Here is a 23,300-nt window from a genome sequence, read left to right as displayed (position 1 = left end):
ACAACACAAAGACAGGAACGCTGCTAGGCAGAACAGCAAGGCCAAACTCACTCTCAGTAACAGGAGCTCCTGGGGTTTTCTGATGCTGCCGTGCCAGTGGGGCTGATTTCTCTGCTTGCTGCACTTCCTTACTCAGTCACAAGTAGAGGACAGGGAAACCCTAACGCCACCTCCTTAGCAGAGTGACCTGTGAGATAAGATGCCTGCACCTCCCTAGCAGAGAGGGGCGTGACTGTGCTGTTCACAGATCTGTACTTTGTCCATCACACCCTGTTATCGCTGCACGTAGCATGCAGTGCTGCGGACTTGGCGGGGTGGGAAGCTAGTAAACAGTTTTTCTAAATTCTGTGTGAACAGCAGCCAGTTTGGGATGAGATTCAGGCTGGATTCTGTCTGGGTGTGTCTGAAGCCGTAATCTGATCCTTCACGCTATTTTGCATATATTTATATTTAAATTCAGTTGCATCCAGGCTGTAACTTCACTGAGTGGAATTCTATTAGGGATTAAATTGGACAAGTCAACAAGAAGAGTCACTAGAGCAACACTCTGAAAGCATGAGCAGTTCAGCAGCATTACCTTTAGTCGAGTGACCAAGTCTGGCATCAAACCAAGACAGAACAGCTCCCTTCACCAACATGGCATTGGAAACTCCCCCTTTAGCCTATCTTTGGGGCTGCTCAAGCCAACCACTAGCATTCTCCTGGGTTAAAAGCAAGGCCTCAGTGCACAGGGCTCCCTATCTGGCCTCCACACACAAACCACCCATTTAGCACCCAGTGTGGATGCTTAAATCCCGTTACAAGTACATAAAATCAGTGTCTCTGTATTTGATTTGTTACTGAATTGAGCTACAGTGATTTCAACAACTTTCAAATCAGTTTCAGAGTATCCATGCCAGGGGGTTACAGATTACACTGCACTGATTTAGTTAAATGGGTGCCATTTCTGTGGGTAGACAGAGCCGAAGGAATAGCTGTGTGACGCTAAAGAAAAGAGGTGGCTTTGCAGGACAACACACAAGATGTCGTGAAAAGGGAACAGGAAAAGAGACCAGCCCAGCATCACGCCCGCCTTTGCAGATGAGTCACTTCCCTAAAGCCAGTCAAGTTCAAGGTTAGAGCAAGATTACAGGATACAGGCCATAGAAGTCGAACAGAATAGGACACTGATTGTGTATAGCAGCAGGCAGACTAGTGGTGCTTAGACTACCAGGCACAGTGTGCACCATTTAACACCCTCTGGCTGAGAAGGGCGAGTGGGAACTTGGGACTCACATTCTTGCTGTAAACTGCCTGGCACAGTTTGCACTCATTGGTTTGGCTGTTTACCTTCTCTGGAGATCAGGCCGCTCCCTGCCTCCCCCGTGTGTTGTCCTGCATTGTAGTGACCAGGGATTCTCTCTCTGTGCTTCTGTGCCCCAGGGTAAGGGAGTGTCCCAACTGCTCCTGTTAATGGCTTGGAGAGAATATCCAGCTGGTTGAAGGAGCTCTGAGGAGGATATGTAGAGGTGGGGTTTGGTTCCAGGTGCTGGGCCTGAATCAAATGGCATTACTGACCTGCAGGGAGAGGCCTGTATTTGAAAAGACAAAGAACAAAGTTGAGTGTCGCTGCCAGAGGGGTTTCAGCAAGCCTACCCTCGTTAACACTAACCCTGCAACCCCCTGACCCTCTACCCTTGTGAACAAGCACAGGGCGCCTGCCCTTCTGAGCCCCACTGGAGCGTTCCTCCACATTCTGCTTTACACATTTACAGTGTGTTTCATTCCTGGTTTGAGAGGACATTACGGAGCAGGTGCTTGTGCCTAGTTTTGTTTCTCAGACCCATGTGTCCTTTGGACCCAGCGCTAGTTCCAAAGCCATTATTCCTTGCTCACACACTCTCTGACTTTTCCTTCAGCTCCTTCCTCTCCAAATACCCCCATTCCAATTTCTCATTCTTATGTTTCAGTGAAACAGGAACATGCAAAGCTGGTTCTGGAAAAAAAAGGCGAGTTTCCCCGGCTAGGCGCTGCCTCTCCCCACTGCTGGGAGGCCGTGGTTCTCACAAACTGCTTTGCCTTGGCAAAGGTAATACCCAGGCCTTTTATTTCCATTTGATGACACTGTCTCTTCAAAGCAGTGCCGGCTCTGCTCAGTAAACAATGTTGCTTCATTAGAAATTCACACCTGTGCTGAACATCTGCCAGCAGAAGCCTCCTTAGTCACAGCTCATTCTCTTTGTTCCTGGACTTTGTCTGTAGAAAAACCCTTCCAGCCTGGGCTCTGCAGAACATACAGCTACCAGGCGTCAGAGACAATTCTGAAGTGTATGTTTGGAAGGCATGGGGATTGCACAAGGGACAGGTGTTTCCAGCCGCTTCCAGGGAACGATACTCCTGCAATACACACACGCGAGCGTACATGCTCTGAGGGACCCTTCCCCCACCTCTGCAGATTGTTCCGTTCAAATGCTGCATCATATGACCATTTACTGCCCCGAATTCTGTCTTTTATCTCGCTCTGCAGCGTCCCTAGCCAGACGTCAGTTCCTCCCCTTGTCACACGCAGCGCAGAAGCCATGGCTCACTGCTCTGTGGTGGCAGGGAGGGAAGTGGGGTTGTGCGTGAACTTGCTGACACCAAGCATGTGGCTTGAGAACAGTCAAGCAGTCCGGATGTCAGCGGCAGGGTCTTTACTTCTCAAAGCAGATGTTGCAGAAACAAAGGAAAGAGACTCGGCAGATATGGGGAGGGACACGCCTCCATGCACTCACTGTCTCTCTTCTATCCTCAGGCTCACTTGGACCCTCACACAGTATCCCTGTACCAGAGTTTCTCGCTAAGGTGTATATACATGAGTTAGAAAAGCTGGAAAGTGTGCTCATCCATAGTCATGTTAATTCACTAGATGTTGACAGCTTGTACTCTGTCAGGTCTGCTGAGGTAGGGACTCTGAGCTCATAGTCTGTTTGCCTATGTCTTTGGTTCTGCACTTCTGTGGGTATCAGTGCTCTGCTTCTCCGGGTGACAGGGGAGGCTCTGGTCTCCACACCTGGCCTTATCTGCTCTTGCTGTGTTGGAGATTCTCTCATCCAAAAACTACATGTCAGATGAGGTCTCTAATCTGCGAGAGAGGAGAGGACAGGAGCTGATTTTCATAGCCATCAGTTGCCTGCATTTTGTGCTCTCTCCCTCCACATCAAGAGTTCACCGTTACCTTCCACACACTGAGAGCAATAACCAGCCAGCCCCTGAGCCCAGGCACCCTTACTCAGGCCAAACTCACTGACGCCAGCCGGAGCTTAGCCTGAGGGATGCTGTGTAAAGGCATCAGGATATGGCTGTACACACGAAGCACACCTGCCTCTCCAGGGGCTGGCCAAGCAGGTGCTTTAACAGAGACCCCATTTCTCCGCAGTCTCTGAGTAGCTTCTCTTTACAGATTGTGAAAGGGGCAGGAGCCAGGCTGAGCGGAAGAGCCTTGGAGAAAAGAAACAGCTGTGGTTCCTGACTGTGGCGCTGACAGTGGGGCTCGTTAAGGAGAAGCCACAAGTTGTACAGTAGGTGAACTAGCTCCTCTCAGCTGTCCTCTCCCCCTGCTGCAAGGGGGAGCGTGGCCTGTGAGCCCCCCGCTGTACAGCTGTCAGTGGGCAATGGGCCTGCTGGCCAGTCTTTTAGCTGAGAAAGGAGATTGTAATTGCACTGCATGGTGCTGCCACACTGTCTTTAAAGGGGCGCCATGGTGGCCCTATTGCAGCCCCATCTTCATGTCCCTATGTGTGACAGGCCCTGTGCTGAGCCTCACTGCACAGATCCTGCCAGGCCTTTGCAAGGCAGGGTTCGCTGCCTGAGAGCACATGCACATTCCCCCACTCCTTCCTGTGCTCCCATGCACATGTGCGCAGCCTCTAGGAGAGCACGCGGGGTTTGTTCCCCAGGCTGGAAGGTGACGGAGCCAGTGACTAACGTGCAGCTGGGACTTTCCCACATGCTGCCATTTCCCCAGCTCTGAGGCATGGGGAATTTACTGTGGGCTGGGGGCGATGAGTGGAGGCAGCCTCTCACCACTTCAAGCATGGCTGGTTTTGTTTGTAATAAGCCACCCACCTGGCAGCGGGGGTTACAACACGCTGTAAGGAAAGCACAAAGGTGCCCGTTGTGGGGAGAATTTCCATACTTGGCTCAATATTGTAACTAAGTCCTGGCCATCTGGCACGTGCTGGATTTCGCCAGGGCCGTGCAGCAATTCACCATGACAGCAGGGCGAGCCTCCGCTGCTCCTGCCACAGCACCACAAGAAGCCGAAGCCCTGGCCCTGGCCCTGGCCCGCTCCGATTCGTCCCAGCAGAGGGCACTAGGAGACTGCGTCTCTTGCAGGCTCACTCTGCTGCACAAGCCTTTCAGGTGCCAGGGAGCCCTGGGGGTGCACGGGGGTCTCGGTGCAGGCCACAGCCCTACAATAACGTCAAGGGACCCATGCTGGAATGGGGCAAAATGTAGGGAACACACCCCATGTTCTCTGCAGCACAGAGGGAAGGGGCCACGCTAGGGCGACAGCTTCAGTGAGCGAAGGGCTTGTTTCCCCTGGGAGGGCAGGAGTTTGGGCTCCTAGTTCGACTTTGTGATCCCCACTAACCCAGTCTGTGGCCTGATCCCGCGAGATGCTGAGGACTCGTCGTGAACGCGTCTTCCCGACTCCTGCTCACTCCAGAGATGGCAGCAGCAGGCACCCCGCCTGCCACACTTCAGCCCCTGCAGTTACCTGCATCACTAAATACTGTGTCTTAGCTCTTCTCCCTGAGGCTTGGAGGCCCTAGATCTTGTACCTTGTACCTGGACATGCTCACCTGCAAAGGGGTCGTGCTGGCCTCTTCCTTAGCTGTATCACACCTCACGCATGTACGTCACTTTCCATTTCTGTATGCTTGGATCCTGTGCGGAGGGGAAGGGGTGTGAAAGCTGTGCTGTATGCAGCCAGAAAAGAGCCCATCCAGACCTCTTCCTTATTCCACTGAGGCCCTTGTTCACCGTCCATGTCAATGCTGCATATGGATCCCCAGCCCCTGATTTCATAGAATCATAGAATATCAGGGTTGGAAGGGACCTCAGGAGGTCATCTAGACCAACCCCCTGCTCAAAGCAGGACCAATCCCCAATTAAATCATCCCAGCCAGGGCTTTGTCAAGCCTGACCTTAAAAAACTTCTAAGGAAGGAGATTCTACCACCTCCCTAGGTAACGCATTCCAGTGTTTCACCACCCTCCTAGTGAAAAAGTTTTTCCTAACATCCAACCTAAACCTCCCCCACTGCAACTTGAGACCATTACTCCTTGTCCTGTCCTCTTCTACCACTGAGAATAGTCTAGAACCATCCTCTCTGAAACCACCTCTCAAGTAGTTGAAATCAGCTATCAAATCCCCCCTCATTCTTCTCTTCTGCAGACTAAACAATCCCAGTTCCCTCAGCCTCTCCTCATAAGTCATGTGTTCCAGACCCCTAATCATTTTTGTTGCCCTTCGCTGGACTCTCTCCAATTTATCCACATCCTTCTTGTAGTGCGGGGCCCAAAACTGGACACAGTACTCCAGATGAGGCCTCACCAGTGCCGAATAGAGGGGGACGATCACGTCCCTCGATCTGCTCGCTATGCCCCTACTTATACATCCCAAAATGCTATTGGCCTTCTTGGCAACAAGGGCACACTGTTGACTCATATCCAGCTTCTCGTCCACTGTAACCCCTAGGTCCTTTTCCGCAGAACTGCTGCCTAGCCATTCAGTCCCTAGTCTGTAGCTGTGCATTGGGTTCTTCCATCCTAAGTGCAGGACCCTGCACTTATCCTTATTGAATCTCATCAGATTTCTTTTGGCCCAATCCTCCAATTTGTCTAGGTCCCTCTGTATCCTATCCCTGCCCTCCAGCATATCTACCACTCCTCCCAGTTTAGTATCATCCACAAATTTGCTGAGAGTGCAATCCACACCATCCTCCAGATCATTTATGAAGATATTGAACAAAACCGGCCCCAGGACCGACCCCTGGGGCACTCCACTTGACACCGGCTACCAACTAGACATGGAGCCATTGATCACTACCCGTTGAGCCCAACAATCTAGTCAACTTTCTACCCACCTTATAGTGCATTCATCCAGCCCATACTTCTTTAACTTGCTGACAAGAATATTGTGGGAGACCGTGTCAAAAGCTTTGCTAAAGTCAAGAAACAATACATCCACTGCTTTCCCTTCATCCACAGAACCAGTAATCTCATCATAGAAGGCGATTAGATTAGTCAGGCATGACCTTCCCTTGGTGAATCCATGCTGACTGTTCCTGATCACTTTCCTCTCCTCTAAGTTCTTCAGAATTGATTCCTTGAGGACCTGCTCCATGATTTTTCCAGGGACTGAGGTGAGGCTGACTGGTCTGGAGTTCCCCGGATCCTCCTCCTTCCCTTTTTTAAAGATGGGCACCACATTAGCCTTTTTCCAGTCATCCGGGACTTCCCCCGTTCGCCACGAGTTTTCAAAGATAATGGCCAATGGCTCTGCAATCACAGCCGCCAATTCCTTTAGCACTCTCGGATGCAACTCGTCCGGCCCCATGGACTTGTGCACGTCCAGCTTTTCTAAATTTCTGTGTGGTCAGGAGACTGACCGTACCCACTGCTGGTACTGTGGGGTAAGGCCTACTTCCCCTCATGCTGGGTGGCAACTGGCGCCGTTCTACACCGTACAATGACATGAATTGTTTAGACTATTCCATCAGTTTGATAGTTTTGTACCTTTCAGGTTTTTGCCCATTCTGACTTCCTGTCCACTGAGGCAGCTGCAGCAGGACTGAAGTGACTGGATTTTACTACTCAGTGCAATACGCTTTCCCTAGCGCAACAGTTCCATGTCTAAACTGTTCTTCATCTTTACTCAAAGAAACCTGCTCATCTCCAACCAGCTCCAGCGACAGCCTAACAAATAATCACCTTTAGAAATCAATACTGTCTGGCAAGGTTTGAAAGCTGCAGCTGACACAGCAAATGGCCATGTAGCCAGCCTACCCTGCAGGAGCCTGCCTCTGAACCCAGGTTGCAGGTTGCTGCAGGGTTGGCTTAGCATAGACAATTCTTCAAGTGACTGCACACACCCATTCCACTGGAAGTCTGTCCACTGGTGCGCTCCTGTCCACCATTGTCAGAGTTTGCCCCTTAGTGGTACTCATCGGGGCAGCAGCTGAGCCCACCCCTCCCCCCAGCCCCGCCACTGCCTCGCGCACTCCGCACAGGCATAAAGGGCAGAGCTGCCCCCGGCTTCCCTCAGTTCCTTCCTTCTGCCCGTTAGAGGTCCCGTTCTACAGTGTAAGTCCTTCTTTCTCCAGGAGCTATTGTAGCTAGTACCCAGTGTTGTTACAGGTGAGGCTGTGTAGTTTATTTAGCTTAGCTTAGCTTAGTTTTAAAAAGAAAGTTGTTTGTTTGTCACAAGCTCCCGTCTGGGTAGCCGTGTCACTGCCAGAGTTCGGCCCCATTCTCCGGACTTCAAGCCCTGTCACTCTTTCGGCAAACCTATGCCGGTTAGTGACCTGCACCTCAACTGTCTTATGTGCATGGAGGAGGCTCATGTGAAGGACACATGCAGTATCTGTAAAGTGTTTAAGCCCTGATCCAGAAAGGACAGGGCACGCAGACTTAAGTACCTGCTATTGGAATTGGCTCTCGGCCCTCCATTGGAGCCATCCGGCTCAGTCTGGGTGCCAAGTGCCTCTGCATCATTCAGCCGTGCTCCTCTGGCCCTGGCAGTACCGAGAGGCCGACCCGTTTCACCGCTGCCAAAGAAGAGGTACCGCAAGTCATTTAAGGACTCCGTACTGGGCATATCAACATCGGAGGTGAAGATATTAAGCTCTACCAAGGACTCAGGGGTGCACCCAGAAAGGAGGCATCCCCAGAGCACACCTCAAAACCAGGGAGTTTGTTGACTCCAGATCCTACTTCAGGCCTGTTGAAACCAGCTCCCAAAGGGCCAGTTCTATCACTGTCACCTCAGGTCAGATGTCACAGGAGCAGAACGTTGCCCCAGCACCTTCTGCTCCTGAAGCGTCTGCAGCTGTGAGTGTGTTGCTGAATCTCTTGGTACCACCTTCCCCGGGAATTCAAGATTCTCACCTGGCATCAGCACCGAAAGTAACAACGACCACAGCTTCACCTCTGCACCGTGTGGGACCCTTGGGTTCTGCTGTTAATGTACCAATTAAACCACTACCATCCAGGGGAAAGCCACAGAAGGTCTTGCCACTATCCCTTTCTCTGGCATCGGAGCCACCTCTCTGGTACTGACTGGGATGGCTCCTCCATGGTCTGAAGAAGCAGACTCTTCTCCTCTGCAGTCCAAAGTGGGTTTCTAGGGGTCTCAGCCTGAAGACACTTGGCAACCTGTGAACGGTGCCTGCCCATCTTGGTTTCAGCTTCAATTCCAGAATGGAGCATACCACAGGGACCCAGGGTCCATACTCAATTGGAGACCAGGGCCATTTCAGTGGCCCTTTTGGAACCCATGAGAGTTCCCCTTCAGTCAAGAGCATCCCCACATCCTACTCCCTCTGCTGGTCATCAAGAACATCGATGCCATGAGCAGTCCACCCTTGGTACAGAGCTCAGCACTGTGCAGGATCAGGACCCGTCTCACAAGCTACACACAGAGGAATTGGAACAGGATCAGCCCTGAGAACCGTTGGCATCCTCTTACTCAAACTTTGCTGCTGTGTCAGAAAATGATTCTATTTTGGGACTTCTGCACTGCCAATTCTATACCTCTGAAAGTGGCTTACCTTCCAGGGATCCAGAATACTCTGACAGACTGCCTAAGCAGACTGTTTATCAATCACCATGATTGATCCCTTCAGCTGGACATACAAGGTCCATTTTCTAGCTCCGGGAAACTCCCCAAGTGGATGTATTTGCAAGAAAACACAACAGAAAGAGTCACCAGTTTTGCTCCCAAGCAGGCCAAAGCCTGGCTTCATTAATGGATGTTTTTCAACTGACATCGTCAGATGGTCTTCTGTATGCTTTTCCTCCTATCCATCCCTGCCCAGAGTTCTGTGCAAAATAAAGCAGGACAAGGCTTAACATATACTGAGCGCCTAGCTGACTCCTCAGCACTAGTTCTCAGAGTTGTTAGTCTTGTCAGTCAGCCCCCTCTATCGCTCCCACTGCACACAGACTTGATTTCACAGAATCGTGGTCACCTCCTCCAGCCCAATCTGTAGATCTTTCATCTGATGGCCTGGAGGCTTCATGGCTGATGTCTGCAGAGGGTCCAGCTCTAGGGAAGTCCAGGAAGTGCTGCTGAATAGTAGAAAACCATCAACTAGAAGTACTTAGCTGGCTAAAATGGAAGAGGTTCTCCATCTGATCCAGACTGAAAGGAATTTCCCTGGTCCTCGCATCTATTCAGCACATGTTGGACTATCTTCTGTCCCTAAAGCATCAAGGGTTAGCAATTACTTCAGTCAGAGCACACCTAATGGCTATCTTGGCCTTCTACCTGACTACTGATAACTGCTTGCTTTTTTTCCCAACCCAATATCCATGAGATTTCTGAAGGGCCTGGATAGACTTAGAATCACAGAATATCAGGATTGGAAGGGACCTCAGGAGGTCATCTAGTCCAACCCCCTGCTCAAAGCAGGACCAATCCCCAATTTTTGTCCAAATCCCTAAACAGCCCCCTCAAGGATTGAACTCACAACCCTGGGTTTAGCAGGCCAATGCTCAAACCACTGAGCTATCCCTCCCCTAAGGCAGGACCAATCCCCAATTTTGGCCCCAGATCCCTAAATGGCCCCCTCAAGGACTGAACTCACAACCCTGGGTTTAGCAGGCCAATGCTCAAACCACTGAGCTATCCCTCCCCCCTCTTTTTTCCACAGGTGTAGGATTCTGGCTCCCCATGGAACTTGAATCTAGTCTAGTCTTAGCAAAACTAATGCCCCACCCTCGCACCCCCACACACACTTTAAGCCTCTAGTGACCTTCTCCCTATTGTACCTTTCTATGAAGGGGGGCATTTCTGGTGGCTATTACAACGGCCAGGAGAGTGAGGAAATTGAGGACAGTGGTATCTGAGCCACTATATACAGTTTTCTTCACAGATAAAGTTTATCTTCATCCTCACCCAAGATTCCTTGCTAAGGTGGTTTCCAGTTTTCATATTAACCAAGCAATCTCCTTACCAACCTTCTTTCCAAAGCCTCCTGGTCATAAGGGTGAGGAGATACTTCACGCTTAGATATTAAAAGAGCCATTAGCTTTTTAGCTGGATTGGAGAAAGCCTTTTAAGGCTTTGACATAACTGTTCATCACATTTGCAGACAGAATGAAAGGCTGTCCAGTATCCACTCAAAGGATCTAAACTTACATTTTCAGTTGTATTCAGCAATGCTACCAGTTGGCTAATGTAACACCTCCAGACTGAGTGCTGGTTCTTCAACTAGGTCCTAAACAGCTTTTGGCCTTTCTAGCTCACATCCTCATATTTGACATTTACAAAGCGGAAGCCTGGTCTTCATATCATTTGGTTGCCTCTGACTATGCAATCCTCCAACAACCTAGAGATGATGCCAAATTTTAACCAGTCAGTCTTCAATCCCTGTTCAATTAGACTCCAAGCCAACCTCCAGTTTGGATGTCACCTACACTGAACTGGAGATGTGCAATCACTCCAAGAAGAACAACAGTTACTAATCTTTCTATAACTGTTGTTCTTCGAGAAGAGTTGCACATGTCCATTCCATGATTCGCTCTCCTTCCCCACTCTATCAGTGTTTATCTGGCAGGAAGGAACTGAGGGAGATCGGGGCAGCTCCCCCCTTTTATGCCTACGTGCAGTGCACAAAGCAGTGGGATGCCTTTGCCCCACGCTGATAGGTACCGCTACAGGAAAAACTCACCAACAACTGTGCACACATCTCAAAGAATAATAGTTACGGAAAGGTTAGTAACTGGTTTTTGGTGGTAAGAAGCAATTCCAGGAGACATAGATAGCAGTGATAATGGGCAGCAAATCCAATATCTGCTTGCAACATGATACCGGCAAAGTGGGCATCCACAGTGCTGTTATCCTAGACCTAGACGTAGGAGCAGGCTAGGTCCCATCGGTGCCAGAACAAGCAGGTCTGTGCTGATCTGCATGAGTTTAGAGCTGTGCAGGGGCAGCAGAAAGCAGCTTGTTGTTGCCACCTCCATGGGCTGAGGCAAGTACACCTGGGAATGTTCTGTGGGTTGCCGTCCTCACTTAGCATCTGAGGGGCAGTGTGAGGATGAGGGCGGGGTGAAGGCTGTGTGGGCACCAATCTAGAAATCACAAACACAAGTCGGCCTGCCTGGGTTAAGTGACACCAAGAACAGGGGCCAGTCTGAAATCAGTCACTGGGGGGGGCACTCTGGGGGAGCTGGAGGCACCAAGAGGACAACAAGGTTGAAGCAAATGAAGGAAAAAATCAGTTGAACAGCAGGGGAAAGTTTCTGATGTTGAGTCTGTAAGGCTGTGATATAGCCCCCCTGGGGAAGGGGTGGGAGCCCCGTTTCTGGGGGCAAAGCTCTAGCAGACATGCTGAAGACCAGTCCTGCTCTGTGAGACTGGGCTAGGTGGGATCCAAGAGCTTTCTTCCATCCTCTGATTCAGAGTGAGTGGGCTACACAGTGCCTGGTTGTGGGCAGTGATGAGCTGCCAAAATCTGAAGAACAGGTTCCTTCACTCACTCTAGGTCTTCGGTGGCACTGAGGGACCCGCCGCTGAAGTGCAGCCGAAGACCCAGAGCGCCACCGGGTGAGTGAAAAGGGATTCTCAAGGGGAGCCTCCCCAGCCAGGCGCTCAGGCGGGCCAGATAGAACGGTCCTGCGGGCCAGATGTGGCCCACAGGCTGGAGTTTGCCCAACCCTTTAACAACTGGTTCTAAACCGGCTTGTAAATGTAACAACCAGTTCGCGTGAACCGGTGCGAACCATGTCCAGATCCCCACTGGTTGTGGGGAAGCCTGAATTAGCCTGCATCAAAGGAGGGCGAGGTTTATCTGCTCTGAAGGAGTGGACATGGCCGGGATCAGGCAGCAGCATGGGTCACGTTTCACTGCCACAGGCTTCACCCACAGCAAGATCACAATGGGGCAGCAGCCGCATGTGTCAGACAGGGCAATAGGGATAACCCTGAGCCAGGCCGGGGGTTTCTGTTCCATATGGCCCTGGGGACACAATCGCTCAGTCATTCCTGTTTCTGTTCACTAGTTTGTGACATGGTGCTTTCCGAAGAGAAAATGAAAGTGTCTCCATGTGACCCCTCAGAAGCTGCTAGAGCGAGGCACTCACTGCTGTGCTAAGGTGCCACAAGTCCTCCTTTTCTTTTTGCTCTGCTAAGGTAAGTCCTCTTCCCTCTCGTGTGAGATGAAGTGTAACCCCTTCCCCTGCCCCCAAGATCCTGTGGTTTCAGTCAGGGTGAATTCAGGCCTAATGCACATTCAGAAAAGAAATGCATTACCCAGGGGCTGGACCCGAACTCGCAGTGTCAAGTTGGGCGCTAGGCAGAATGAGAAGGGTGGGAGGGTAGGCTGCTTGGGTTACTGGGGGGCTGGGTGGGGACACCTGCTTTACCAGTTTGAAGTTTCACTTTTAAAATGGTTTTGGATGAAGAAATGCAGGTTTGGTGCAGGGAAGGGAACAGGGCCTTGGTGATGGACACATCATGTCGGGTGGGCTCGGTGCTGTGCAGGGAACCGCCCTGTACTGTGGTCACCAAACAGGCTGCCTCGTCCATCTCTCGCTCTGGGACTGGGAGGGTTACTTTGAATGAAGCCCATGGTGCCAGGCTTGGTACCTGCAGTCCCTGCCCCAGTCCAAGCCTGGTTTTCAGGGATAAATCCAGGTTTCACTGTTTTCTCCGGCAGTTTTCCCAGCTGGCTGGAATCCTGCAGGAGCTGTTCTCCATGAGCCATGCTGGCTGCACCTCCTCTTACCATTTGGTCTATATTAACTAGTCTCCCTGCCTGGCTTTGTTGTTTTCTTGCATCTGCTTTGCTGACTAACACCTCCACATTCTGCAAGGCTCATTCATATTTTACCTTATTTCCTGGGCTTTCAAGTGGCTTCTTCTCTTGCTGTTTCCATCCGGTGGAAGAATGCTACTCAGCTCTCAGCTGTTCTGCTGTCACTTTACCTCATTATTTTTGGTAATATGCAGATTATCTTCCTCATAAATGTAAAAAGAAAAGGAGGACTTGTGGCACCTTAGAGACTAACAAATTTATTTGAGCATGAGCTTTTGTGAGCTAAGCAGATTCATCCGATGAAGTGAGCTGTAGCTCACGAAAGCTTACGCTCAAATAAATTGGTTAGTCTCTAAGGTGCCACAAGTCCTCCTTTTCTTTTTGCGGATACAGACTAACACGGCTGCTCCTCTGAAACCTCTCATAAATGTAGAGATGGTTTGACTCTAGGGAGGCAGTGCTAGGCATGTAACATTTAGAAACATGGTGGTTGCTTAGCAGATGGTTTTATTTCCATTGTAACAGGCAGAAAATATGGAGAGCTATTGTTTTTCCATATCATGAGCTTAATAATTAGAAGCATTAATAGCAAAACACTGTAGAGCAGGAAATTGTCAAAGCCGTGATTGCACTACTTATTGTATATATTTGTGCTAGTTTTCTAATTACACACAAACAAATGCCTGTCTCCCAGTTAAGAGGCCTCTGCCAAGACTCATAGAGCCAGCAACTCTACTAATACACGTCCAGCAATCACAGAATCATAGAATATCAGGATTGGAAGGGACCTCAGGAGGTCATCTAGTCCAACCCCCTGCTCAGAGCAGGACCAATCCCCAACTAAATCATCCCAGCCAGGGCTTTGTCAAGCCTGACCTTAAAAACTTCTAAGGAAGGAGATTCTACCACCTCCCTAGGTAACGCATTCCAGTGCTTCACCACCCTCCTAGTGAAAAAGTTTTTCCTAATATCCAACCTAAACCTCCCCCACTGCAACTTGAGACCATTACTCCTTGTCCTGTCCTCTTCTACCACTGAGAATAGTCTAGATCCATACCCTTTGGAACCCCCTTTCAGGTAGTTGAAAGCAGCTATCAAAACCCCCCTCATGCTTCTCTTCCGCAGACTAAACAATCCCAGTTCCCTCAGCCTCTCCTCATAAGTCATGTGTTCCTGTCCCCCAACCATTTCTGTTGCCCTCTGCTGGATGTTTTCCAATTTTTCCACATCCTTCTTCTAGTGTGGGGCCCAAAACTGGACACAGTACTCCAGATGAGGCCTCACCAATGTAAAATAGAGGGGAGCGATCACATCCCTCGATCTGCTGGCAATGCCCTTACTTATACATCCCAAAATGCCATTGGCCTTCTTGGCAACAAGGGCACACTGTTGACTCATAGCCAGCTTCTCATCCACTGTAACCCCTAGGTCCTTTTCTGCAGAACTGCTGCCGAGCCATTCAGTCTCTAGTCTGTAGCGGTGCATGAGATTCTTCCGTCTTAAGTGCAGGACTCTGCACTTGTCCTTGTTGAACCTCATCAGATTTCTTTTGGCCCAATCCTCCAATTTGTCTAGGGCCCTTTGTACCCTATCCCTACCCTCCAGCGTATCTACCTCTCCTCCCAGTTTAGTGTCATCTGCAAACTTGCTGAGGGTGCAAATCCACACCATCCTCCAGATCATTAATGAAGATATTGAACATAACCGGCCCGAAGACCGACCCTTGGGGCACTCCACATGATACCGGCTGCCAACTAGACATGGAGCCATTGATCACAACCCGTTGAGCCCGACAATCTAGCCAACTTTCTATCCACTGTATAGTCCATTCATCCAGCCCATACTTCTTTAACTTGCTGGCAAGAATACTGTGGGAGACGGTGTCAAAAGCTTTGCCAAAGTCAAGGAACAACACGTCCACTGCTTTCCCCTCATCCACAGAGCCAGTTATCTCATCATAGAAGGCAATTAGATTAGCCAGGCATGACTTGCCCTTGGTGAATCCATGCTGACTGTTCCTGATCAATTCTGAAGCACTTAAAGGAGAGGAAAGTGATTCCTTGAGGACCTGCTCCATGATTTTTCCAGGGCTTGAAGTGAGGCTGACTGGCCTGCAGCTCCCAGGATCCTCCTTCTTCCCTTTTTTAAAGATGGGCACTACATGAGCCTTTTTCCAGTCGTCCAGGACTTCCCCCGATCGCCATGAGTTTTCAAAGATAATGGCCAATGGCTCTGCAATCACATCCACCAACTCTTTTAGGACTCTCGCATGCAGCGCATCCGGCCCCATGGACTTGTGCTCGTCCAGCTTTTCTAAAAAGTCCCAAACCACTTCTTTCTCCACAGAGGGCTGGTCACCTCCTCCCCATGCTGTGCTGCCCAGTGCAGTAGTCGGGGATCTGACCTTGTTCGTGAAGACAGAGGCAAAAAAAGTATTGAATACATTAGCTTTTTCCACACCCACTGTCACTAGGTTGCCTCCCTCATTCAGTAAGGGGCCCACACTTTCTTTGACTTTCTTCTTGTTGCTAACATACCTGAAGAAACCAATCTGGTTACTCTTAACATCTCTTGCTAGCTGCAACTCCAGGTGTGATTTGGCCTTCCTGATTTCACTCCTGCATGCCCGAGCAAAATTTTTATACTCTTCCGTGCTCCTTTGTCCAATCTTCCACTTCTTGTAAGCTTCTTTTTTGTGTTTAAGATCAGCAAGGATTTCAAAGTGAAGCCAAGCTGGTCGCCTACCATATTTACTATTCTTTCTACACATCGGGATGGTTTGTCCCTGTAACCTCAATAAGGATTCTTTGAAATACAGCCTGCTCTCCTGGACTCCTTTCCCTGTCATGTTATTCTCCCAGGGGATCCTGCCTATCAGTTCCCTGAGGCAGTCAAAGTCTGCTTTTCTGAAGTCCAGGGTCCGTATTCTGCTGCTCTCCTTTCTTCCCTGTGTCAGGATCCTGAACTTGACCAGCTCATGGTCACTGCCTCCCAGGTTCCCATCCACTTTTGCTTCCCCTACTAATTCTTCCTGGTTTGTGAGCAGCAGGTCAAGAAGAGCTCTGCCCTTAGTTGGTTCCTCCAGCACTTGCACCAGGAAATTGTCCCCTTCACTTTCCAAAAACTTCCTGGATTGTCTGTGCACCGATGTATTGCTCTCCCAGCAGATATCAGGGTGATTGAAGTCTCCCATGAAAACCAGGGCCCACGATCTAGTAACTTCCGTGAGTTGCCGGAAGAAAGCCTCGTCCACCTCATCTCCCTGGTCCGGTGGTCTATAGCAGACTCCTACCATGACATCACCCTTGTTGCTCACACTTCTAAACTTAATCCAGAGACTCTCAGGTTTTTCTGAAGTTTCATACTGGAGCTCTGAGCAGTCATACTGCTCCCTTACATACAGTGCAACTCTCCCCACCTTTTCTGCCCTGCCTGTCCTTCCTGAACCGTTTATATCCATCCATGACAGTACTCCAGTCATGTGAGTTACCCCACCAAGTCTCTATTATTCCAATCACATCAAAATTCCTTGACTTTGCCAGGACTTCCAGTTCTCCCTGCTTGTTTCCCAGGCTTCGTGCATTTGTCGAGGCACTTGAGAGAACTCGCTGTTTGTCCTGCTTTCTCAGTGTGAGAAATCCCCCGAACCTCCCCTTTCCCATGGAAACAGACCCTGCAGCACGGAGGTTACAGCCCAGGGTAGTTTGAGGCAGAGGAATGTTTTCTTGTCTTGCGTCTGAGCTGCCACAAACCGATATCAGGGAAATGGCCTGACATCCCAACCCGTTGCCCTGGGAGGGTTAGGTCTATATTTCTGAGCCCTGTGCACCTTTCCCTCTGCTGCCTGTGTTATTGACTATGGAAACTCTGATGCCTTTGGGGCAGAAGAGTCGGCGACACCCACAACTGCAGTGAAGAGTCTCTCTAGACTGCTGTGTGCTGTGGCGACAGTCACAGAGTAGAGCTGGAACTTTGGGCGTCACTGGACTTGCCTTGTCCAAGGAAGGCGGTATCTCTGCTGACTGTTTCGCACAGCACAGGCTGTGACAGAAATAGGGGCTCTCAGAGAAGCTGTATATTTGTCCCTGTGCCCAGCCCCTCATGGGCTTGGAGAGTGCAATGCTTTGTGTGGAATGCTACAGATAGAAACTCTGCAGCACGAGCGCGCCCCAGGCTGATCCCTGTGTTAAGATGCAATGATCCTGGCACTAACGGTCCACGTGGCACTCACTGGCAGCCTCAGGGCCCAGCTGCCTTTGTCCCCACTTCAGCATTCACAAGAGCTACTCCCAGATACGCAGCAGAGACACAACCAATGAGCCTCACCATGCCACAGAGATGCACAATACACACCAAGGGCATTTGCCACCCTTTGCCCTGGGCCTGATCCCGAAAGCTCTTTTTTCCCTGCTCTGCCCTGTCAGCAGGAAAACCCCACCATGTGAGCATTCAACAATTGCTAAAAAACAAAATACACACAACTGTTCAGCCAGCCCCTCCTCACCCTGCCCCGCCCCAGCCACCAGCCACAACCCACCACTATCCGAACCCACTAACCAATGCCGCCCCCTCCCTGCCCTGCCCCAGCTACCAGCAACAGCCCACCACGATCCCAACCCACTAACTAACCCTGCCCCCACCCTGCCTTGCCCCAGCCATCAGCCACAACCCACCACGATCCCAACCCACTAACCAACCCCGCCCCCACCCTGCCCCACCCTGCCCCAGCCACCAGCCACAACCCACCACTATCCAAACCCACTAACCAACCCTGCCCCCACCCTGCCCTGCCCCGCCCCAGCCACAACCCACCACGATCCCAACCCACTAACCAACCCCACCCCTGCCCTGCCCTGCCCTGCCCTGCCCCAGCCACAACCCACCACGATCCCAACCCATTAACCAACCCCGTCCCCACCCTGCCCCAGCCACCAGCAACAGCCCACCACTATCCCAACCCACTAACCAACCCCGCCCCCACCCTGCCCCAGCCACAACCCACCACGATCCCAACCCATGAACGAGCCCCGCCCCCACCCTGCCCTGCCCCGCCCCAGCCACAACCCACCACGATCCCAACCCACTAACCAACCCCACCCCTGCCCTGCCCTGCCCTGCCCTGCCCCAGCCACAACCCACCACGATCCCAACCCATTAACCAACCCCGTCCCCACCCTGCCCCAGCCACCAGCAACAGCCCACCACTATCCCAACCCACTAACCAACCCCGCCCCCACCCTGCCCCAGCCACAACCCACCACGATCCCAACCCACTAACCAACCCCACCCCTGCCCTGCCCTGCCCTGCCCTGCCCCAGCCACAACCCACCACGATCCCAACCCATTAACCAACCCCGTCCCCACCCTGCCCCAGCCACCAGTAACAGCCCACCACTATCCCAACCCACTAACCAACCCCGCCCCCACCCTGCCCCAGCCACAACCCACCACGATCCCAACCCATTAACCAACCCCGTCCCCACCCTGCCCCAGCCACCAGTAACAGCCCACCACTATCCCAACCCACTAACCAACCCCGCCCCCACCCTGCCCCAGCCACAACCCACCACGATCCCAACCCATTAACCAACCCCGCCCCCACCCTGCCCCAGCCACAACCCACCACGATCCCAACCCATGAACGAGCCCCGCCCCCACCCTGCCCTGCCCCGCCCCAGCCACCAGCAACAACCCACCACTATCCGAACCCACTAACCAACCCCGCCCCCACCCTGCCCTGCCCTAGCCACAACCCACCACTATCTGAACCCACAAACCAACCCCGCCCCCACCCTGCCGTGCCCCAGCCACAACCCACCACGATCCCAACCCGCTAACTCTTCACCCATCCCAGTACCTACCACCCCATTCTTCTCACATGCCAATCACTATCCCAGCCCTGCCCATACCCCATCCCCATAAGTACCCCCCATCTTTCTCTACCCCATTCCTGTAACTACATCCCTGCCCCACCCAACAAGTACCATGTGGCTACAGGGCAAGCCGGTGGAGGGAGGGCGATCAGCGGCTAAAGGGAAGAAATCAGTTCACACGCTTACAGTGGGAGTGATGGGGACCATCAAAGCTGGTCAAAAATTGTCTGCCAGTGGCTTCAAGTCAGCAAATTTTGCTTAAAACGTTTAGCAAGATCATAGGGCTGCATTACAAGTAATGGAAAAAGGGGGTTGATTAGATAGGGGGCACATGCTCTGCTGTCCTTGCACTGCTGGGACCTGCCAGTCCCCTGCCCCCCAGAACTGAATCACAGTGCTCAAGATTCATAGAGTTTAAGGCAAGAAGGGACCATTAGCTCACCTAGTCTGACCTCCTGCATATCACAAGCCATTAAATGTCACCCAGTTCCCTTGTACTGAGCCCAGTAACTTGTGCTTGGCTCAAGCATCTCTTCCAGAAAGGCTTCCAGTCTGGATCTGAAACCCTCAGGAGATGGAGAATGCACCACTTCCCTTGGTAGCTTGTTTCGGTGGTTAATCACCCTTGCTTGCAAATCATCACGCCTAATTTCTCTTTTCAATTTGTGTAACTTCAACTTCCAGCAATTGGGGGGTTTTATTCCTTTTTCTGCTAGATTAAAGCGTCCTTAGTGCTCGGTATTTTCTCCCCATGAAGGTATTTATAGGGTGTAAGCAAGTCAATCTTCGGTCATCTTTCTGATATGCTAAACAGCTCTCACTGTCAGGCATTTTCCCCATGCCTTGAATCATTTTGTGACTCTTTTCTGCATGCTCTCCAGCTTTTCACCATCCCTTTCAAAATGTGGACAGCAGAACTGTACACAGTATTAGCCTCATCATACCGAGATAAAATCACCTCCCTACTCATACCCATACTCTGGTTATACATCCAGGGAGAACATTAGTCCTTTGTGCCACAGTATCACGCTGGGAGCTCATTTTGAGTTGTTTGTCCATTGTGACCTCGAAATCCAGAGGTGAAAGTAAGCTGGTACCGTACGGTACGGCGTATTGGTAAGAAAGTGGCTGCTGGCACACAGCCAACCATACCGGCAGGGCCACTGATGCGGGGGTGCAAAAGGGGCAGCTGCCCCAGGGCCTGGAGATTTAAAAGGGCCCGGGACTCCCAACAGCGGCTGGAGCCCCTGGCCCTTTAAATTGCAGCCCCAGAGCCCCAGGGCTCCTGGCCGCCACTATCCCAGGGCTCCAGGATAGTGCCCCTACCACACCAGCGGCTGGAGCCCTGGGCCCTTTCAATCACCACTCGAGCCCTGGGCCACATAGGCTGGGCACCGCTGACGGGCTGGCTGGGGGAGTCTGGCCCCAGCCCTGCCCTCTCCGCCCAAAGCCCCGCCTCTGCCGGGGCCCCAGAGGAGCCTCCCCACCTTGCCTAGACCCTGGCCACCCTGCATACCAGTAAGTCCGTTAAGTTACTATCACCCCTGCCTAAATCATTTTAGAGTCCCTGCTTCCCAGCATACAGGCCCCCGTTCTGTAAGTACAGTCTGCATTCCTTGTCCCCAGCTGTGTAACTTTGCATCTGGCTGTATTAAAACACAAATTTTGTCAGCGGTGATTTTATATTTACTTCCAGATCATTGATGAAAATGCTGAAAGCATTAGGCCTAGAGCTGATTCCTGCATTACACCACTAGAAACACCCCCATTAGATGATGATTCTCCATTGACAACTACTTTTGGCAATCTGTCAGATAGCCAGTTCTTAAATCATGTAACATGTGCTATATTGTTTCCCTAAAACCCAATGGACTGGCATTAATTATTTATATATCCTTTAATTCTTTATCAATTGAACCTCATATTAGCTTTTCCATTCATTTATCCAGGATTGACATCAGGCCACCTGGCCTATAATCATCCAGCTCATCTCACTTCCCTTTTTGAATTTTGGCATAGCTTTAGCATTCTTCCAGTCTTTTGGAATTTCCTTGGGAACCTAAGATTTATTAAAAATTAACAGCACAAGTCAGAGATCTCAGCCAGCTGCTTCTTTCCAAACACAGAACAGAAATATTATTGACCACGTCTGCATCATTATTAACAATTTCACCATCTCCATCTAGTCATGGGTTGATACCATTGCTACTGATCCCAGTATATTTTAACAACTTCTTCTTATCCTTAGCCCCACAAGCCAGGGATTTTTTCTGATGTCTTTAGCTTCCCTTATCAATTTTTGAGCACCCACCAGGCACCACAAGGGACCTCTTCTCCACTCCTCCCCTGTTCTCCTCAGCCCCGCCCTTTCTGTGTCTCCAAACCCTTCCCTTTTCTTTCCATTTAGCTAACCCCCTCCTAACTAAATGCATCCCCTACCCCCAAAATTTGGCACTAACTTGATGTTTGCCACACGCACTGTTCCCTCTGCCAGTGTGTTACAGCCCTGCCACTTCCTTGGGTCTGTCAGTTCTTCAGGGCAGGGCCTGCCTGCTACTTGGTGTTGTGCAGCACGTGGTACAACGAGCCCACGCCATGCCGGGGCTCCTAGGTGCTGCACTAACAGAACGGGACTCATGTACAGCTGCCGGGCTGTCCAGGCCTCTGCACTTCTGCCCAGGCTCTGGGCGCCAGCGCAAGGGGCAGGGAGTGCCCCAGCGAGTCCCACGCTCAGGCCTGGAGTGGGACCCAAGGGCAGAGCAGTGGGCTTGGCAGCCATCTCCCACCACGGCTTCACACAGACAACCCTTACAGTCACCCAAAGCACCTGTCCCCGGTGAGCTGAGCTGATAGAGGATCTGAGTTGATGGGCAGTGAGGGGGCTGAACTGATGGGGGACTGGGTGGGGGTATAATTCATTGCTGGGCAGGGGACAGGCAGATGTGGGGTGAGAGCTCCTGCTGCGAGGCCAGAATCCCCTGGCCCATTGAATATGAGAGAGTGGGCAGTGCTGATTGTCACCGTACACAGGGGTGGGCAGGGGGAATGCAACAACCACTGGTCAGACCAAAAAACTCACTAGAGGCTTTACAAATCTCATGATCTGGGGGGGTCTCACTCATGATTTTTGATATGCTTGATATTGACAATACTGCAGGGGAGCCTGTCCCTGGGATCCCCCAGCTCCCAACACCCGCCATGCTCCTGACTGTATCCCACCACCCCAATACACACACCCAGGATCCAAGACACCTCGCAACACCCTCTGGCTGCCCCAGCTCTCCTCACACCTTCCTGTCCTCAAACAACCTCCCTCCTTCACAGCCTGCCTTAACTCTCTTCAATACCCTGATCCCTCTGGCTTTTCCAGGCCCGCTCAAGCTGTCCTTGGCTCTGCTCACCCTCTCCCGCAAGGCTGCTCCTGCGGGTGTGAGGAATAGGCTCCTATCTCCCCATGTCTGCCCCTCAGCTCAGGGCACCCTGCGGGGGAATGGCCCATCTGTCGTCATGCTCCTCTGCACAAAGAAGCTCTGCCCAGGCCTTGGAATCTTCAGCCTGCCTCACTGGCTACTGCCAAGCCACGGACAGGCAGAGTCAAGGCACGGCATCTCCCTGTGTGGCCAGGCTCCAGCGTGCATTCTCTGCCCTGCCTGCACGAACCCATTGCCCTTCATTCTCAGGCATTTCACCTCCTGCTGCTGAGTCTGTCAGGGATTTCCTGCTGTTCTGCTGTCAGCAGCCCAGCAGGTGCAGCCAGAGCCACTGAGCAGAGCTGCACTTGGCTGCAGATGGGCCCCTGCCTCTGACATGCCAGCATAGTGGTTAGCCGTGCATGACTGTGGAATTAATTACAATTAACACTTCAAGTCTAAGGGCCCAGGGCTGATGCTTCTGCACTGCAGGTCTCTGAATCCACCATCCCCACAAAATCCCTTTAAATGACCTTTTAAAGTGTGGGTTTGCACCACTTCTCCCACCATTTTCTCACATGTGAGCGTTAGAGAGCAGAGAAATACAGCCCGGAGCACTGCGTGGGTGTCGGAGGCATGAATTCATTGCGTTAATGTACTCACCACATCCTTCATTCTGCACAGTAATACTGATACAGAGCTGACGTCAGCCACCGTATATCACTGTACATTCCAATACATTACTGCTCTGTATTGCTCAGGAGCAGATTTTTAGTTTTCACTCATTCGGTGCTGATGAACTCCACCTGCTTGTCATAGCCTTTGCTTTCAGTGTCTGCAATGACAGTAACATGTTAACCAGGCAAGTGCCCTATGGATTTTTGGGAGGCTGAAATGGACATCTGAAAGGATGAGGCAAGGTAATATCAGGGATTCTACCAATCCCCATAGAGGTTTGTTGCCAGCTTGAAGCAGTTTGTTAATGCCTCTATTGATAAGTTTGAATAC

The 23,300-nt window shown here is 51.3% G+C and overlaps 1 protein-coding gene and 1 long non-coding RNA gene across 2 annotated transcripts in view; one reads left to right on the top strand and one right to left on the bottom strand.

Annotated features, from left to right (window-relative positions):
* Window positions 1-1,175: 1,175 nt before the first annotated feature.
* On the bottom strand, window positions 1,176-23,121 carry LOC140918032 (uncharacterized). Its single transcript, XR_012161055.1, has 3 exons — window positions 22,956-23,121; window positions 4,827-4,911; window positions 1,176-1,571 (listed from the first exon to the last, which is right to left on the bottom strand). It is a non-coding gene; the product is annotated as an uncharacterized lncRNA (long non-coding RNA).
* Window positions 23,053-23,300, top strand: part of IL21R (interleukin 21 receptor) — a 32,628-nt gene continuing 32,380 nt past the window's right edge. The window contains exon 1 of the mRNA XM_073361584.1: window positions 23,053-23,212. Within this exon, the coding sequence (XP_073217685.1) occupies window positions 23,203-23,212 (10 nt within the window). The 5' untranslated portion in view covers window positions 23,053-23,202. The remainder of the gene's footprint in view (window positions 23,213-23,300) is intronic.

Source organism: Lepidochelys kempii, chromosome 10 (genome assembly GCF_965140265.1).
Source record: "Lepidochelys kempii isolate rLepKem1 chromosome 10, rLepKem1.hap2, whole genome shotgun sequence".
In the NCBI taxonomy this organism is placed as follows: Eukaryota; Metazoa; Chordata; order Testudines; family Cheloniidae; genus Lepidochelys; species Lepidochelys kempii.
This window is presented reverse-complemented; position numbering and strand designations above follow the sequence as displayed.